Raw genomic sequence first — 19,452 nt, 5'->3', positions numbered from 1 at the left:
CAATTATTAAACACAATATCATTCCTTGTGAGCCAAATTGACTAGCAAATAGCTGCGGCTCCCGTCAATAACAATATATTGTGCTTGTGCCCTCCCTGTTTAGACCAGTTATTAAACAAAAGTTCAATATTTACTGGTGGTGGTATACCTAACACAAGATGAATTACACGCCATAAAAATTTCACATAATGACATTCAACAAAGAGGTGTTGGATAGTTTCCGGCTTACTACAGAAACATCAAGCTTTATTCCCATTCCAATTCCTTCTAGCTAAATTGTCTTTTGTTAGGACCACTCCCCTTTTAAGATACCATATAAATATTTTTATTTTGACGTAGTGATTGTCTGGTGTAGTGCCTGCAGGGCAAAAATCGTGTCTCTTGGTGGACGAAAAGAAGGCTGCTCTAGCTGGGGCGCCACTCTTGGAACTAGTTTCAAAGCTAGCTATTGGTCCTCTAATGTTGTGCACATAACCAATGTTGTGCACATAATCAAGGCTCTAATCTGTCTCCAACTAAAGCTCGCTGGAAAGGAACATTTTAGAGGCTTTGAACTCAATACACTTTCCACTGTTACGAACTTCTTTCTGATGTTTTTATACAACATGGGATAAGGTAAAGTTAAAGGTTTATCACCTAACCACCGATCCTCCCAAGTTTTTGTTTCTCGCTTCGAATCTTGAAAGAGCCAAAAGATAGGAAATCATCCTCACCTACATAAGGCTAGATATATGTGTAATGGACTTATGTTATTCAAGTGCTTATTTTTAAGTATATCCCCATACCAATCTTCACTTAAGAGTTTAAAAATCCATTTACTCAAAAGTACATTTATTTTGAATCTGCCATTTCAAAATTGCTAAACCTCCTTACTCTACAGGTCTGCGGAGTGTACTCCATTTGGCCAATCTATATTTTTTCTTGTGCTGTATTAATCCAAATTCTTGAGGACCCCTTTAGGCACTTTGAAGAATGAAAATATAAACATAGGTAAACCAACCTTTCCCCACCTGAAAGAAGTTTTCCTTCCCCACTACCAAGCTTCTTCTGAAATCATTCTTCTACCATGAGCCAATCTTTGTTGGTTATACTATCTTACAATGATAGTATAGGAATTCTCAAGTATCTAAAGGAATGGTATTCCCATTTACACCCCTGAAAGTTCCATATATTCTCTTGGTTTTGCTTGTATCCCTTGCCATATAAAAATATACTTACTTTTATTGAAATTGATCTTGAGGTTTGATAACCGTTTGAGAGTGATCTATTGTACTAATTTGAATTTCTTTGCCTCCCCTAAGTCATGCTCCACAAAAAAGAACAGTGTTATCTGCATATTTGAATAACCCCCCATCTGCCTAGTGGGGTACGACTTCTCAGAAATGCCCATGATCCCTAGCTCTAGCAATAAGAATTGAAAGCATATTAGCAACATGATTAAAATGAAACGGTGAGAGAGGATCCCCTTGACGTGATCCTTTCCTGGTGTGGACAGTTGTTGGACGTTAATGTATCCAGCAGGTAAGTAATCTTCGCTTTAAACAATGCACTACGTGCACTCCCGCGTCTCTCCTACCAATCTTGTTGATATGTCAATTTTACTTTGCACCTGCTATCAGGCCATCAAAGTGTATATGCAACAAGATTTATCATAGAGAAGGTGTATAGCTAGGAACGAACATATTTGTTTCTAAGACTAGAACAACAATGATCATGATAAAAAAAATAAGATAAGATCTATAGTCAACAATTTTATGCAAAATGCTGATATGAAAGGAATAAGCTAGCTGTAAGAACCTAAGAGAACTTAATTGTGTTACTAAATCAAAGAGATGTCGTGGTAATGCTTGTGATACTTATCAGCTTTCATCTCACTGCAATCAGGTTACAATCCATCTCAACCAAAGAGCAACTGTACTCGCCGATGTGGGAGTATAAATGTTACATTTCCCTTTGGCTTGGAAAAAGGTTGCTTTGCAAGAGAACAATTTCATCTCCATTGCACAAACAAGACATCATCAGCTCTCTTATACTGGTCAATGAATAACTATCAGGTGACAAATATCTCTGTTGAACAAGGCCTTATTGAATACATTAGCCCGGACGCAAATGCTCAAATTGATTTTGGTTCATTATTTGACGGGCCAAGTCTTTTCTTTTCATCTGCGGCTGCCGTTTCCATGCAATGGGTAGTTGCTCAATTATCATGCGAAGAGGCAAGACACAATATGTCTGGGTATGCATGTGCAAGTGCTAACAGCGAATGTAAAACAATCCGACATACAGGTGGTTACGTTGGTTACAGATGCAATTGCATAAGTGGGTACCAAGGAAATCCATACATCGAAAGTGGCTGTGTTGGTATGTTCTCTCCCCCTTCATGAAGCCAGACAATATAGATGATTTCATTTTTGTATTTGTGTTCATGTTGTATAAAATAAATATATAGTCTATGCATGTAGCTCAATTTGTATACATATTTACAAAATGTTAACTTGGCTGTATATAATAGTCTATGCAAGTGTTAGAGCGAATGGTTTTAGCACACAACTCAGAAGTGTTGTCAATTTTCCTTGCTCCCATCTCAGATTATTAGAGATGGACTCGATAACCACCTCCATTTCTAGGGATACTAATTAGACACATGAGAACAAAGCTTGGGCAATTTGAGAAATTCTACAATGGATAATAGTATCACGAACAGTTGCAAAATATGAACCGCCAATAAGCTCTAATTGGGATATATCATGAGTGATAATATACCTCTAATTGCATGGAAATGTTTAAAATGAGATTTTGAGCTGTATGAGATGACCTTCGTTTTCGTAGTGCTTAGGTGAGAGTGTAACTACGCCTTAACAGATCTGTATATCCAATGGCGACCATATCTTTTCTACTATGTGTCGAAGTGTATCTTGTGGTAGTGGCATATGAAGGCCGAGGGCAATATTAGCTGGCAGTTGGCCACTTTTTGAATTGGTTCCTTAAAGGATTGAGGCATTGTAAAGCTTGGTTTCACAACATGATATGAGATTCTATATGTAGAAAATAATATAATAAAGAACTCGTGTTATTGTTTTGAACGTAAATTTCTTTCTATACTATAAAGTTGTACCAGGCGGACATTTTAAATGAGGTCTTTTATGGTACACAATATTGATCTATACTGGTGTTTGAAAAGGACTAATATAGAAATATTGGATGGTTCAGATTAATTGTGTAGTACTAAAAAGTTCAATAGTGGTGTATATAATATACATGAGTAGTAAAGGTAGTATATAAGAGTACTATGGAAATAATATTAGTGACATCAGGATCCATTTCATTTGAACTATATTTATAATTCCATCTCTTTATTTTCATTTATAACTGAAAAATAATTACAAAATTACCCTTATTAATGAAGGTTTAGATCTCATCTATACTGTTGTGGGGGTTCTAGGGGTACCCACAGCCGGGTGGCGGAACGCACCCGCCTATTCCCCGTGAGGGAGTACTCGGGGAAGTACTAGGCGATGGGGCTGAATCTACGCTGGGACAAGGACTCAAGCACACACGAGATTTAGAGTGGTTCGGGCCGCCGGAGCGTAATACCCTACGTCCACTGGGAGATGTATTGTGCTTGGTGGTGTGTATGAATCTATCCTCTGCCGGCCTTGGCTCTTGCCCAGCCTGAGGTCTTCTAGCGGCGCTCCCCCTTTTATAGATCAAGGGGGAACGGATACATAGGACGTTGATGCCCCAACAGGTGGGCCCAACGTGACTGTGGCTACCGCGGTAGCGAATCTTTTCCTCCGATAGGCGTACTGCTGCTCTTCTGACTCAGGGGGGTCTTCTCTTGTCCCGTCAGCTAGGTGCCCGTTGGAGTAGCGTAGCTTGCGGCGTGGCCTGCTGAGGCTATTATGTAGCGTCATAAAGAGCGAAGCCGAGCCGTCGTATCCATCTGTTACGGCAGACTGGCAGACGCGGCGTGGGCGGCGCCAGTGCCCCCACTACCTTGGTAATACGCGATCAATAGTGTCCCCTGGCTAGTCAAACGCCTCGGCTTCTGCTATATCAATGCGGACGTCCACCTACCGCAATGAATGCGAAGGTAGGTGGACCTCAATATGGAGACCAAGGGCCTCATACACGTGTCGGCCCCGGACCATCCTGAGGCGGGGCGTCGAAACCTTCCCTTGGAGAGGGGTCCGATTGCTATGCGGGGGGTCCGGGACCCTATGAGGGGTCCGGGACCCCGCGGGGGTCCGGACTCCTCGGGAGGTCCGGAGCCCTGGCTGCTTGCGCCTGAGCGCCTGTCTCTCCTGGGACACGTGGCGTCCCCGGACCTTCCCCGGCCGTGGAACGGGTCCGGACCATTGTCGGGAGGACAGGACTTCGGACCGCAGGGGTCCGGCTGTTTGGTTGTAGTCAAGGATGACTACTAAGGCTCTTGCCTAGACACAGCAAGAGGGGGTACCCCAGTCCTGGGGTACCGACATATACTATGTATTGTGCACAAAAAAGAGCACTATTAAATTCCTGCATTCCAACAGTGCTGAGAAAAAAAATATGAACTTGAACAGATTTATGGATCATTTTTCACATTTTTAATTGTATTTTTGTATTTTTATTATTTTGTTTTTCTTAGTAGTCATTTGGCTTTGGCTTGATGAGATTGACAAAAGAGAATATCGAACAAGCAGCATAAGGGTAAAATTATGTAACATCTCTTTTCAACTGGTACAACATAAAATATTTTTTCTCTATTACGTTTTCCAATATTCTCTGTTAGCATGTTAATTTGGCAGGGAATTTGATTTCTTCACAGAAATCCTTCTTTTTCATGAATATTTGTTCACAGATACCAACGAGTGCCTTCAGCTAAACATCTGTCCTGAAATATGCAACAATACCATAGGAAGCTACGCATGTAATCCATGCCCTTACAAGACAGAGTATGATCCTGTTAACAGGCGTTGCGTCATCAGAAAACACCAAAACCTTCTCCTAGGTAACTCTTTCGTATCAAAAATGAATTGTTGGTGAAATAAAAAGGAAACCAGTTTGGCTGAAGAAAAGGAAAGCAAACTTATGAGTTACAATTTTGTAGGTATTGCTATTGGCCTTAGTGTTGGCCTTGGAATTCTACTTCTCTGCTTATGTGGGGTTTTCCTTATCCGTAGATGGAGAAGAGATATCCAAAAACAATTGCGGAAAAAATATTTTCAGAAAAATAAGGGCCTTCTTTTGGAGCAACTAATATCTTCAGATGAAAAACAAAGTGATAACAAAATTTTCTCCTTGGAAGAGTTGCAGAAGGCAACAAACAACTTTGATCCTGCACGTATTTTTGGTAGTGGAGGACATGGTATGGTATACAAAGGCATCTTATCGGACCAACGTGTTGTAGCCATAAAGAAGCCGAAGGTACTTGCGGAAGGAGAGATTAGTCAGTTTATCAACGAAGTTGCAATCCTCTCTCAAATAAATCACAGAAATATCGTAAGACTTCTCGGATGTTGTCTTGAAACTGAGGTTCCTCTACTGGTGTATGACTTTATCCCTAATGGTTCACTATTTAAGATTATTCATGACGATCAGAGTAACAAAGAATTTTCCTTGTCATGGCATGATTCCTTGAGAATTGCTACAGAAGCTGCTGGAGCTCTCTGCTATCTCCATTCTGCAGCATCAGTATCGGTTTTTCATCGTGATGTGAAGTCTTCTAATATACTCTTGGATGGAAGCTACACAGCTAAAGTTTCAGATTTTGGGACCTCAAGATTGATTCCAATTGATCAAACCCATGTTATCACAAACATACTGAAGGACCGAAGCCGGCGACCAGAGGGGGGGGTGAATGGGAGCCGATCAAAATTTCTTCCGAAATTCAAACCGTCGGTCTATATCCCGAAAATCACCCAAGCCCTCAAGCGTTCTGGCCAAAGTTTGGAATAGCAATGTGAAAGCTAAACCAACACAAAAGGCCTCGAACGAGCGAGCGAAACCACGAAGCAAATCGGAAGCGACTCGGGAAAACTGCAGAACTGATCTGCCTGGACCGGTCTGACCGGTGCGCTGGACCGGTCTGACCGGTCTTGCCTACCGGTCTGACCGGTGGCACCCAGAAAACCCCCGAAAACTTAGATTCAAACGGTGAATCTCGACCAAACGACCACGAAAAGCGATGAAACTTGGGGGATTGCTTCGCCCCTACCCCGTGAACATATCCCCAAAAGATCTCGTCCTAAAGATCAACGAATCGAGAGAATTATGGGGGAGATCAAAAGGGATTGGGGTTTTCTCAAGAACTCAAGAAATCGAATTCGAACACGCCAGTGATTCCAGAGGGTTTAGGACAGGGTTAGAAGCACGGGAATCACAGCAAAGAACTCATGGACTCCTCACAATCAAGTGCACCAAAAACGAAATCGAAATTTCATCAAACAAGGCACAAAACGAGGAGATGGATTGATTCAAACTGCCCAGAGGGCACGAGGAGGTTAGGGCCTCCTTTCCCAATCAAATCCACAAGAGTTCTCACACAAACACCATTCAAATCTACCCTAAAGAGATGAACTGAGGAAGAGGAACACAGGGGCGGCGGCCTGGGGAAACAGAGAATTCACGGACACAATACAAAAGCCGCACTTGACCTAACACAAGTGAAGGGGTATTTATACCCGCGGGACCGGTCAGACCGGTACGCTGGACCGGTCAGACCGGTGCCACGGACCGGTCAGACCGGTTGGCCTGCAGCACCCCCTGTACACGATCTCATCCGACGGCCGAGGTTTTTTCTTCGAAACGAAGTCTTCTCCGCGATGCCGCCGTCTTGATGAAGATCCAGTCCGTGGTTTTGGAGGGTCCGCGAAACCCGGGTAGGTGGCCGGTTTTGAGAAAACCGCCAAAACCTCACGCGCGGGAAGATTCCCGCCTCCACGCCGTGGCCCTAGACGCCGTTCCCGCCTCGGCCTTCTGACGGCTCTAGACGCCGCCCGACGCCCGTCACCTCCTCGCCCGCAGCGAGGCCCTAGACGCCGTCGACGCCCGTCGCCTCCGTCAGTCCCGAGACCGACGCCCGTGCCTCCACGACTCAGCGTCTTCAACCGCCGTCCGCCTCCTTGGTTTTGTGGCGCAAACCAAGAAACCCGCCTTCCGTCGCCGCTTGCGCCCTCGATCCAGGAGTGGACGCCACAGCTGCCGCCCGGTTCGAGCTCCGGTCCCGGCTGTCCTTCACCGCCGTCCACCGCACGGTCCATCGGCCACAGCACCTCCACGGCAGCTCCCCGTCGACACTCGACGCCCGTGTACCTGCAATCCAAAGACCAAGCGCACGATCACACCGCACGGTTGACAATTCACTCATCACAAGCAGGATAGAGTACTCTCGTTCCTCAATCTCCCCCTTGATGAGTGCATTGTCAACACACCACAAATGAACCAAGAGAAGTGAAACCAGAAAAGAACAAAGAAGCACAAGCAAGTGACAAAAAGCTCAGAAAGGCAGGAACAGTCACTTACTCAAGCAAAAATCAATCCCCTAAGACAAGGGCAAAAGCTCGACACAATCAATCAAAAGCCAAAAACATGACTCCTCAAAGACAGAGGTAATGCTCGACGCAGTCATGCAGGAAGCAGAGGAAAAACGAGGAAACCAGGAGCCAAAACCAAAGCAAAAACTTCCCAATTAAAGTTTTTCCCTCTCACAAGTGCAACTCTCCCAAAATGATGCACTCTCACTCTCAAAGCCCTGTGCACAACAAGTTTTTCAAAAATCAAACAAGTCTCCCCCTTGTTCAATCACTTCTCTCAAAATTCTCCCCCTTGTTGGCACATGCACACATCAAGCCTAAAAAGACCTAAAGCTCCCCCTGAAGCTGAGACTCCCCCTGAACAGATGCTATGCAATGAATGTAATGCAGGAGGTGTAAGTGAAAGCATTCAGGGATACAAAGATATGAGCAACATCTAGTCTCAAGCACGTGTGCATCCATAAACCAGACCTGCATCTAGCTCAACATGGTATATCAAATCAGTCTAGAGCTAGGCAAGTTTAGTTTAGGAGAAATAAAAGCATCACCCATGATTTAGCACTAACAGGTAGGAAAAGGAAAGCAGTGCTACTCAAACTCATACAGGTGAGCCAAACCAGCCAGAAGCATATTGTACACATTCATTTTTCAACCAAATTTATCTCAATCAATTCTTAATGCCAGGGGTTGAAAGCTTGTCATGCTTTACTTAGCAACGAGGCCAAGCCTATGCCAAAAGACAATCAGAAGCTTAAAGCACTCGTTTTAGTCATGCACAGCCTTGCCCGGGTTCTCACAAGTGCAAAGTGAGCCATCCCGAAAGCTCGATCAGTGCGATAAGCAATCCCACCTGGATCTTTTCAATCCATTTCAAGAATAGTTCAAGCAACTTTATCAGATTTAGATCATTTCAAGTATGAATTGCTGAACGAAAAGGCACACTAGCATGAATAAAATAGCAAAGCACATCAACACGCCCTAACATGCTAGTAGCCAAGACAGGGTGAACATGTTTTCAGATTTTCAAATCAAAATAGCTTAACTCAGATGATGTCATATACACAATGGAGCAACCTATACATGATCAAGTTTATCAACTCACACTAGCAGGCACTAGAAGATCATAGCAATGTATTCAAGAATGCTAGTGCAAGTGAGACAATGCAAAATGCAAACATGTACAATGCATATGCACAATGCAACTACCAAACCTAGAAAACAAAGAGAAGCAAAACAAAGACCTACCAAGCTAACCAAAACAAAAGTCAGCGATCAAAAGGGGTAACAAACCCCAAGCTCCCCTCACAAGCGAGCAAAAGTGTCTTGCTCTAGCGGTTTGGTAAGAATATCTGCGGTTTGCCTCTCTGAAGGGACATGGATCAGGTCTATGTGTCCTCTCTCATGGTTGTCTCGCAGGAAATGGAATCAGATGTCTATGTGCTTGGTTCTGGAGTGTAGGACAGGGTTCTTTGCAATGCTAATGGTTGACATGTTGTCTACAAAGATGGGAACCCTACCGAAACTCAAGCCATAATCCTGCAAGGTTTGTTTCATCCAAAGTATCTGGGAGCAGCAGCTAGCAGCGGCAACATACTCGGCTTCTGTGGAAGAAAGCACTACGCTAGCCTGCTTGCGAGAGGACCAAGACACCAAAGATGTACCGAGAAATTGACAAGTGCCGGATGTCGACTTGCGATCCAACTGACACCCACCGAAATCGGCATCAGAAAAGCCCACCAAAACCAGAGAAGAATCCGCAGAATACCAAAGACCAAATTCAGGGGTGAATTTCAGATACCTGAAGATGCATTTCACCACCTGCCTGTGGGAGGTGCGCGGAGAAGCCTGGTAGCGTGCACAAAGGCAGACGCCGAACTGGATGTCCGGTTGCGTCGCCGTCAGGTACAGGAGCGGGCCGATCATGCTCCTGTACTCCTTCTGGTCCACCGCCTCATTATCCAAGTCCTCATCAAGCGCCGTAGATGTGCTGATCGGAGTCGGCTGAGGAGACAAGTCACTCATGTCGAACTTCCGCAGCAAGTCTCTAGTGTACTTGGCTTGATGGACAAAGGTGCCCTAAGGAATTTGCTTGATCTGTAGCCCGAGGAAGAACTGCAACTCACCCATCATGCTCATCTCGAACTCCCTGGACATCTGCTCAGAAAACTTGGAGACAAGAGCGTGAGAAGAGCCACCAAAGATAATATCATCCACGTATATCTGAACCAAAAGAAAATCAGTGCCAGATCGCATGAGGAACAAAGTTTTATCAACACATCCCATTTTAAAGCCCTGAGCCAGCAAAAAGGTTTTCAATCTATCATACCAAGCTCTAGGTGCCTGTTTCAAACCGTAAAGAGCTTTCTGAAGTTTATAAACACGGTTTGGAAACTTGGGATTTTCGAAACCAGGGGGGTTGCTTTACATAAACCTCTTCTTTGATAAAACCATTCAAGAAGGCAGATTTAACATCCATTTGGAAAACCTTAAAACCCTTGGAAGCAGCAAATGCAAGAAATATTCGAATAGCCTCCAAACGAGCAACAGGAGCAAAGGTTTCCTCAAAATCAATACCCTCTTTTTGGCAAAACCCCTGGGCAACAAGACGAGCCTTGTTTCGAACAACCAAACCATCCTCACCCTGCTTGTTTTTGAAAACCCACTTCGTTCCGATGGGATTACAAGCAGGTGGAGGCTCGACTAAGACCCAAACTTGGTTTCTTTCAAAATTTTCAAGTTCCTCATGCATGGCATTGACCCAATTAGAATCAGAAAGAGCGTGTCCAATATCTTTGGGCTCAAAAGAGGCAACAAACGCTGAATGAGCAAAGCCAGCGATACTTGTTACCTTGGACCTGGTGACTCGCTCGTTGAGATCACCTAGCATCTGTTGAGGTGGATGGCGACGCTAAATATGTCGCAGTGCTTCCCGTGTCGAAGTCGCCTCCTCCTCAACCAAAGTTGGTACCTCCTCAGGTGCAGCTGGTGTAGCCTGAGTCACCTCCTCGAACAGCCCCCGGGAAGTAGACGTAGTCGGGTCGGGGCCGTCGTCATCGTCCGAGCTCGTAGCAGAGATAGCTGGGTCCACAGCACGCGTGGTAGCCTCAGCCTCGCCATCTGCAGCTTCTTCCTCCTCATCTTCAAAGATGGAGGTGCCGAGCTCATCATCTCCTGCAACATCAAAGACAGAAGAATTGCACGTTGCAGTCTCGTCGAAAGTGACTTCACAAGTCTCTCTGACGATGTTAGTATCAATAATCAGCACACGGTACGCTCTAGAGTGAGAAGCATAACCGAGAAAAATACCGTCAGACGAGCGAGACTCAAATTTATCAAGATTTCCATCTTTCAGCACAAAGCACCGGCAACCGAAAACTCTAAGATGGTCAACACGGGGCTGGCGTCCAAACCGCAACTCATAAAAAGTCCTATGCATGAAAGCACGCAAGAAAATGCGGTTGGACACGTAACAATGCGGTGTTAACCGCCTCAGCCCAGTATTTGCGAGGAGTCCTATGCTCATCGAGCATCGTCCTCGCCATCTCAACCAGCGTCCGATTCTTCCGCTCTACAACTCCATTCTGCTGTGAAGTGTAGGGAGAAGAATACTGATGTTCAAGCCCTTGATCATTGCAAAAGGCGTCAAAACGAGCGTTTTTGAATTCTGTGCCATTATCACTGCGAATCGCTCGCATGGCCTGGGGTAGCTCGTTTTTCAACCTCAAGATCAAGTCTCGAACAAATTCGAAAGCCTCATCCTTGGTTCTCATGAAAAAGACCCAAGAATAGCGAGAAAAGTCGTCCACAATCACAAGAACGTACCACTTCCCACCAACAGAAATCACCCGAGAAGGACCTATTGGTCCATGTGTAACAATTCTCCAGGGTGAGCGGTCATCGCCTGATTAACAGGCGGATGAGAAGCGGCAATCATTTTCCTGTGGCGACACGGATGGCAAACAAGGTTCTTCTCAAACTTCAATTTGGGCAATCCTCGGATCAGGCCAAGTGAGCTCAGTTTTGACAACAAATCGAAGCTCAAATGTCCTAGTCTCCTATGCCACTTCCACAAATCAGAAGAAGAACCAGCCATCAAGCAATGAGAAGGGCCAAAAGGAGTTCCAGAGAAGTCAACCAAGAAAACTCGATCGCGAGGTGTAATCCGGCAAACCAAATCTCCCCTGGAATCCATAACACGCGAACAACCCTCCTTGAAGCGAACCTCAAACCCCTCATCAAGAAGTTGTGAAACAGAGAGCAAATTAAAGCCAAGATTCGAAACCAAAGAAACTTCTCTCAGGGTAAAGCGATCAAAAACTCGAACAGCGCCAAGTCCACGTACCTTTCCTCTTCCATTATCCCCGAACACAATGTACTCCTTTGAGTGCATCGGGGTGAAGCTGGAGAACCATTTGTCATTTCCGGTCATGTGGCGCGAACAACCGGAGTCCATGATCCACCTGTTCTCCAAGCCTCCGACCTGCACATCAGTAGTGAGACAAAGGGTGAGCAAATGTCTCAACAATGGGGTTAGCAAAGTGAGAAGCAAACCAGTGTCGAGCCATTTGCTCTACAGAAGGGTTAGCAAAACCAGACAAAGCGTATCCCCCGTCCCGTCTACCGCGTGACTGACGAACACCACCTCGAGGAAAGCGTGGAGCCTCAAAACCTCCTCCAAAGCCTCGGTCTCGTGGTCCATAGCCGTACTGAAAATGACCAGGAGCACGGCCGGCAAAGCGACCAACTGCTGGAGCACGGTAACCACCACCGTCTCCCTGACCTCCACCTACTCGGCACGCCCTAGCATCTAGCCTACCGCCACGCCGAGAAGCACCATGCACCCGAGCAGAGTACATGTCCGCGTTCTGTCTCTTCTGCTCTCGCCTCACAGCCCGCTTCCTCCTGAAGCAAAACTCCTCCAGGTGACCTTCCCTGTCACAGAATTCGCAGTGGTACCTCACCTCACGCTTGGGAGGTGGAGGCCTAGCCTGCGGACGGGGAGGAGCAGCCCTCTTCTTCTGGGCAACCTGGGCTGTGGCAGCAGGGAGCGTGTCGAGGGGATTCCTCAGCTCATTGGGCTTTGGAACCCAAACCTGCTTCTGCGGAGGTGCTTTCGGTGGTTCTTTAAGCACACCATCCGCGGGGTCAACAAGCGAAGGCTGCGTGCTCGTGCTAGCAGTGTTTCCAGCAGCCTTGCCAATCTTAGCATACAACCTGTCAAAGTCTGACTTCGTGTATGTGTAACCGACCCCAAACCCATCACCATGCTTGAACTGCTTGATCATCATGCCCAACTGCGGCTCACTAGCAGAAACCCAACTAAGAATCGCCCTAAGATAGGTATTCTCATTCTCCAGGTTGGCTTTCTCTACCGCAAGATTATCCATATCAGAAATCAAACCAGGGCAAACATAGCAGTCAATAGGTGGGATAGACTCTACGACCTTAGTCTTTCCAAAAGACTTGATCAAAGCGTTCTTCTCCTCTAGCTCCGACCTAAGCGTGGGACAAAGCTTACAAGCGCCAAGCAAAACTAGCCTAGACTTCATCTCCTCTAGCTCGCACACAACAGTAGCAAACTTAGACTGCAACGAAGCTAGATCAGACTTAAAGATAGGACACTCCTCGCATTCAAACACATCACTAACAATAGGAGCATCCTTAACCAGTTCTAGTTCATGCTTGGCCTTCGCGAGCTCATGAGACACATCAGCAAGCGAAATCTTAGCAACATCTAAGTTCGCGACGTTCTCATCATGCTTGGCACGGAGAGCAACAAGATCATTCATGTGAGATATGCAGCCAGCGCACTCATCCTCACTAGACTTCTCCCTAGCACAAGCCAGCTCAGCCCTAAGCTTTCTACGCTCTCTAGCTGCTTCCTTAAGCAGCCTCTTCTGGTTGTCGAGAGCGGCGTACAACTCCCTAATCTCTGTATCAAGCAGATCGATCGTGGAGTTTACCTCTGAATCGCTCTCGGATCCAGGAGAAGAGCCGGAGTGCGTCGGTGTAGCATGTCCACCCGAAGACGCAGGAGCACCATCGGCTTCACCCGCCATGGTGCAGAAGCTGTTGCGTCGACCGGCCGCCAAGCAAAGGCCGATGAAGCCGGTGGCTTCCTTGTCCCGCTTCTTCTTCTTCTTGTCATCGTCATCGGAGGTCGGTGAAGAAGAGCAGTCGGTGTCGGAGCTCTTGTCGAGGTCGCTGAGCTGCGCTAGGAAGGCCTTCTCCCGCTTCTTGGCCTTGTACTGGAAGCGCTTCTTGAGCGACTCCTTGTCGAAGCGTCCTCCCCGGTCATGACTGCGGTGCTTGTGACGCCGACGCTCCTTGTTGGAGCCTCCCTCGTCACGGTGGCGGTGGCGGTAGTAGTCGAAAGAGTTGTTCTGGCCACCGCCGGACTTCTTGGGGCAATCGGCGATGAAGTGGTTCAGATCGCCGCAGTTGTAGCACCCGGGGTTCTTCTTCCTCTGCCTATTGTGGTAGACGCGCTGGAACTTGCTGAATGAGGAGGCACAAGTCGTCGTCGCCCAGCGTCTCCAGCTGCTCATCTGAAACAGAAGGCAAAGAGGCAAGAGAAAAGCCAAGAGCAGAGTTAGCGTTAGAGCTCGATCCACCTGGGCCAGTCACAAGAGCGACGCTCTTGGAAGGAGGGGCACCATTGAGCTTGGCTCGTGTCTGGTTATCCACCTCTGTGGCCTTGAGCTTGCTGAAAAGCTCGTTCACGGTCAGAGTCTCATAGCCAGCAGACTCAATGATCATGTTCACCTTGAGATCCCACACAGAGCGGTCAAGTGCGTAGAGCAACTTGAGAGCCTTCTCGTGCTCTGTGTACTCAAGGGCACCAGCAGATCTGTTCGCATTGACCTTGTTCACAATCGACTGAAAACTACTGAATATCAGGTCAATGCTCTCACCCGGCTCCTGTGTGAAGTTCTCATACTCACGCCGGTGAGTCTCGAACAGTATGGCCTTCACCTGAGGTGTACTCTCGTGGTAGTTCTCAAGGCACGTCCAAATTTTGTGGGCTTCCTGAAAACCCTGGACATGTGAGAACTCCGCACGAGAAACGCCAGCGAACAAGGCATTGACGGCCTTGGCATTAGCCTCGTGCTGGGTCACCTGAAGAGGCGTGGTCCGAACAGCCAGCACCTCGTAAAGCTGGTTCTTGGTAATTTCCCAGACCTCGGCTCCCATGCTCTGCAGGAAGGCTCTCATGCGAACCTTCCAGTAGGCATTGTCCTCGCCGGAAAACACCGGGATCTTACCAAGACTCGCCATGGTCGCCGAGTGGTTTTCGAACCGGTTAAGGTACTGAAAACCTCAACCAGGCTCTGATACCAATTGAAGGACCGAAGCCGGCGACCAGAGGGGGGGGTGAATGAGAGCCGATCAAAATTTCTTCCGAAATTCAAACCGTCGGCCTATATCCCGAAAATCACCCAAGCCCTCAAGCGTTCTGGCTAAAGTTTGGAATAGTTATGGGAAAGCTAAACCAACACAAAAGGCCTCGAACGAGCGAGCGAAACCACGAAGCAAATCGGAAGTGACTCGGGAAAACTGCAGAACTGATCTGCCTGGACCGGTCTGACCGGTGCGCTGGACCGGTCTGACAGGTCTTGCCTACCGATCTGACCGGTGGCACCCAGAAAACCCTCGAAAACTTAGATTCAAACGGTGAATCTCGACCAAACAACCATGAAAACCGATGAAACTTGGGGGATTGCTTTGCCCCTACCCCGTGAACATATCCTCAAAAGATTTCGTCCTAAAGATCAACGAATCGAGAGAATTATGGGGGAGATCAAAAGGGATTGGGGTTTTCTCAAGAACTCAAGAAATCGAATTCGAACACGCCAGTGATTCCAGAGGGTTTAGGACAGGGTTAGAAGCACGAGAATCACAGCAAAGAACTCATGGAGTCCTCGCAATCAAGTGCACCGAAAACGAAATCGAAATTTCATCAAACAAGGCACAAAACGAGGAGATGGATTGATTCAAACCGCCCAGAGGGCACGAGGAGGTTAGGGCCTCCTTTCCCAATCAAATCCACAAGAGTTCTCACACAAACACCATTCAAATCTACCCTAAAGAGATGAACTGAGGAAGAGGAACACAGGGGCGGCGGCCTGGGGAAACAGAGAATTCACGGACACAATACAAAAGCCGCACTTGACCTAACACAAATGAAGGGGTATTTATACCCGCGGGACCGGTCAGATCGGTTGGTTAGACCGGTCAGACCGGTGCCAGGGACCGGTCAGACCGGTTGGCCTGCAGGACCCCCTGTACACGATCTCATCCGACGGCCGAGGTTCTTTCTTCGAAACGAAGTCTTCTCCGCGATGCCGCCGTCTTGATGAAGATCCACTGCGCGGTTTTGGAGGATCCGCGAAACCCGGGTAGGTGGCCGGTTTTGAGAAAACCGCCAAAAACTCACGCGTGGGAAGATTCCCGCCTCCACGCCGTGGCCCTAGATGCCGTTCCCGCCTCGGCCTTCTGACGGCCCTAGACGCCGCCCGACGCCCATCACCTCCTCGCCCGCAGCGAGGCCCTAGACGCCGTCGACGCCCGTCGCCTCCGTCAGTCCCGAGACCGACGCCCGTGCCTCCACGACTCGGCGTCTTCAACCGCCGTCCGCCTCCTTGGTTTTGTGGCGCAAACCAAGAAACCCGCCTTCCGTCGCCGCTTGCGCCCTCGATCCAGGAGTGGACGCCACAGCTTGTGCCCGGTCCGAGCTCCGGTCCCGGCTGCCCTTCACCGCCGTCCACCGCACGGTCCATCGGCCACAGCACCTCCACGGCAGCTCCCCGTCGACACTCGACGCCCGTGTACCCGCAATCCAAAGACCAAGTGCACGATCACACCGCACGGTTGACAATTCACTCATCACAAGCAGGATAGAGTACTCTCGTTCCTCACATACAAAGTACATTTGGGTACTTGGATCCAGAGTATTACTATACTGGGCAATTAAATGAGAAGAGTGATGTCTACAGTTTTGGTGTTGTTCTGTTAGAGTTGCTTCTTAGAAAGGAGCCTATCTTTACTAGTGATTCCGGTTCAAAGATAAACTTGTCAAATTACTTCCTCTCTGAGAGAAGAACAAGACCAACCACAGAAATGGTTACCTCTCAACTTCTGGAGCAAGCTTCTGAAGACGAGCTTAACACTGTTGCATCTCTTGCGGAGGAGTGCCTGAGGCTACAAGGTGAAGAAAGACCTACTATGAAGCAAGTGGAGATGAAACTGCAACTTCTGATAAATAAAGGTTTGAGATCATGCAACGGTTTCCCACAAAGCAGTTGCGAGATACAAGCACCACCACCTGTAAGACTTGCAGCTCATCACTGTCAACCTTTGTCAACTGACGGAGACAATAGAGCTAATATAGCGTCTTCAAGCTGCTATGCGTTGGAGCAAGAGTTTATGTCATCTGCTACTTTACCACGATGAATTAATCCTTGACCACCTTTCTTACACATGTTTACACAGGCATTTTAATGATCATCTTATTGTATACTAATGATGACAAACCCTGCACCGCACTTGTCCACTATTATCGTGTTATTAGCTCAATATTATTGTAATAGATTTGTTTAATGTTATCAGACATTCTCTATTTTTTTTGAAGGCAGATGGTTAAAGTTTTCTTTGTCAGATAATTGAAATTTTAGGCGTGCTTCCTTAACAGTTGGATTCGGATCCATACCCGACTGCTTCCATGCTAACCTTTTCGTTGGACAAGTATACCCCGGCCCTATCTTATTTTCCATTGCAGAGTTGCATGTGGTGTGTGCTTGATATTTGTAAACTTACGTTTACTTATCATTATTGTCAACTCTATTATTAACTTTGATTTGTAATTTTTTGAACAGCTGTTGTGCCATGACCACGTTATTCTCACATTATTATCTTCTCTGCTCTGGTTGGTTACATCTAATCATCTAGAAGACCTTTCTCCTATTAACTCCATCTGTGTGCGCGCGTCCCTTCAGGCGACAGAACACGAAATCGTAGCGCCCCATGGTAAATATAGTCAGTTTACACTTGCAAGAACCCGTTACTATACAAAGTGAATAAATCAGTTTACACCCAACTAATAAGTCGACAACTTGAACTAGTATACATTGAGTATGAATTATTTTCCAGTTTGAAAAAAAAGTTTTCCGATAGTAAAAGAGACCATAGGTTTACTAACTTCCAATTAGATAAAGAATTAAAATAATTATTTGAATTAATAAAATAATTACAATACAAAAAATATCTTATTAATTTTAGAATAAAAATAGAATGAAAGAGAAAAATTAAATACTATATGTAGATGATTAGGACAAAATAAAGGAAGAAATGGCAAGGGAAGAAATAGAAAATGAGGAATAAAGAGAAAGAAGAAAAAATATATGATCAACTCATTCATTTGGAGTGCAGGCATGAAACAGAAATATTAAGAAAAGAAAAAAATGTAAACTGCTATCTGTCCTCTAGATGGGAGACTTTTACCTGTATACCCTTATATTAAGTGCGTTTGACCTCTATACCCCTGTTTTTTTAGTCGCACGTGTATGTCCTTCCGCCAACTTATCTTTACCCCTATACCCTTCCGTCCATGTGTCGTTATAAGATAACGGAAGTAAAACCCTGACAGGTGGGGCTCAACAAAGGAAATGACTCTATTGCCCCTGGTACCTCTTTACTCATATTCCAAGTCAAAAAAAACAGGCCTCGTTCTCCGACGTCAGGTACGACGCCGTCCCCTCCGCCTCGTTCTCCGATGCCCCTTCGGCCGCCGTCGTGCTGGACGCCCCTGCCTCGCCGCCCGGTCCGCCGCCACCGAGATAGTCCATCACCTCCAAAGCGCCAGCACCAACCGCCCAAGGTGCCTGCACTGCTGCTCGTGCGAGCTCAGGCCGGCGAGCACGTACGCGCGCCCCGACCCCCTGTAGCTCTCTCGGGTGGCCACGCGCTTGCGCATGCGCCGCAGCTCGGTCCCCAGCGCCGCGCTCGTGGGGTCGCCTCCGCCTCGTGCCGCTGACAACCGCGCCACGGCTCGCCGCCTGTACCCGAGTATCGCCGCCGCCTCCTGGTGCGCGCCCCGCTCCGCCGCCGCCCTGGCCGCCGCTATGTCCTTGATCGCACCCGCGTGCGCAGCCACAGCCCCTCACCAGCGTGCGCGCCGCCGCAGCCTCGCCGGCCTCGGACTCTGCGGCGGCGCCATCACGCGCTTCGTGCGCGAACTCGGAGCAGCTCGGCGGCGTCGAAGGGCCCAGGCACACCACGCGTAGACGAGGAAGAGCAAGAGGGCCAGGAGCGCGGCGGCCATCACGCCCGCGACGACGGCCCCGTCCACAGCCACCGGCGGCGGCGGCCACATGTCCTGGCGCGCTGCCCCTGCCCCGGCCGAGCGGCGGCGAGGGACCCTGCGGCCTACTGGCCCTCCGCTCGCAGCGGCCCGGCAGGAGGGGTGGCGTCGCTAGCTCTACGCGTGTTGCGCGTGGCGGCCGAACGCCTCCCCAATTGCGACGAGGAGCCAGCCTCGCGACTCGCGGTGGCGCGCAGCGGGGGAAGGGGAGGCTCGCGGTGGCGAGCGGCGCGGGCGGGGGCGGCGCAACGGGAGTGGCAGCGCGCGACGGTCGGCCGTCGGAGCTCCGTTGGCGTGGATGGCGAGCCGCCGTGGGCGCGACCACCTGGCTGGGTGCGGGGTGAAGCTGTGGCAGCAGCGGAGAGGGGCAACCCGACGAGCTTGGCGGTGGCGTAGAGGGGCGAAGCTGTGGCGGCGGCAACGCGCATCTCGCGGGAGCGCTCCGGGTCGTGGCGCTCGGCCACCTCGCGGGCGGCTGCAGCGAGGCTGACGGAGTCGTGCGCGAGGTGCGCCACGAAGAGGAGGACCCACGCTAGGCCGCGCCTCCCGCTTCCGCCTGGCCGGCCGCGCGTCCTC

At 48.3% G+C, this 19,452-nt stretch overlaps 1 protein-coding gene across 1 annotated transcript; it reads left to right on the top strand.

Moving 5' to 3' along the window:
* The first annotated feature begins 19 nt into the window (after window positions 1-19).
* Window positions 20-17,122, top strand: LOC120675511 (putative wall-associated receptor kinase-like 16). The gene is made up of 4 exons (XM_039956718.1): window positions 20-2,361; window positions 4,844-4,993; window positions 5,093-5,802; window positions 16,437-17,122. The coding sequence occupies exons 1-4, from the start codon at window positions 2,040-2,042 to the stop codon at window positions 16,968-16,970; spliced, it is 1,716 nt and encodes a 571-aa protein (XP_039812652.1). The 5' UTR covers window positions 20-2,039; the 3' UTR covers window positions 16,971-17,122.
* Window positions 17,123-19,452: the final 2,330 nt, after the last annotated feature.

Source organism: Panicum virgatum, chromosome 2K (genome assembly GCF_016808335.1).
Source record: "Panicum virgatum strain AP13 chromosome 2K, P.virgatum_v5, whole genome shotgun sequence".
Classification (NCBI taxonomy): domain Eukaryota; kingdom Viridiplantae; phylum Streptophyta; class Magnoliopsida; order Poales; family Poaceae; genus Panicum; species Panicum virgatum.
Note: the sequence above shows the minus strand (reverse complement) of the source record. Positions and strands in the feature narration are given on the sequence as shown.

Bases quoted from the DNA above. Each gene is read 5' to 3' on its own strand.
- LOC120675511 (XM_039956718.1), top strand. From the start codon at position 2,040: ATGAATAACTATCAGGTGACAAATATCTCTGTTGAACAAGGCCTTATT. The intron at 4,994-5,092 runs GTAACTCTTTCG...ACAATTTTGTAG, and splicing joins ACACCAAAACCTTCTCCTAG to GTATTGCTATTGGCCTTAGT. The intron at 5,803-16,436 runs ATACTGAAGGAC...CTCGTTCCTCAC, and splicing joins AAACCCATGTTATCACAAAC to ATACAAAGTACATTTGGGTA.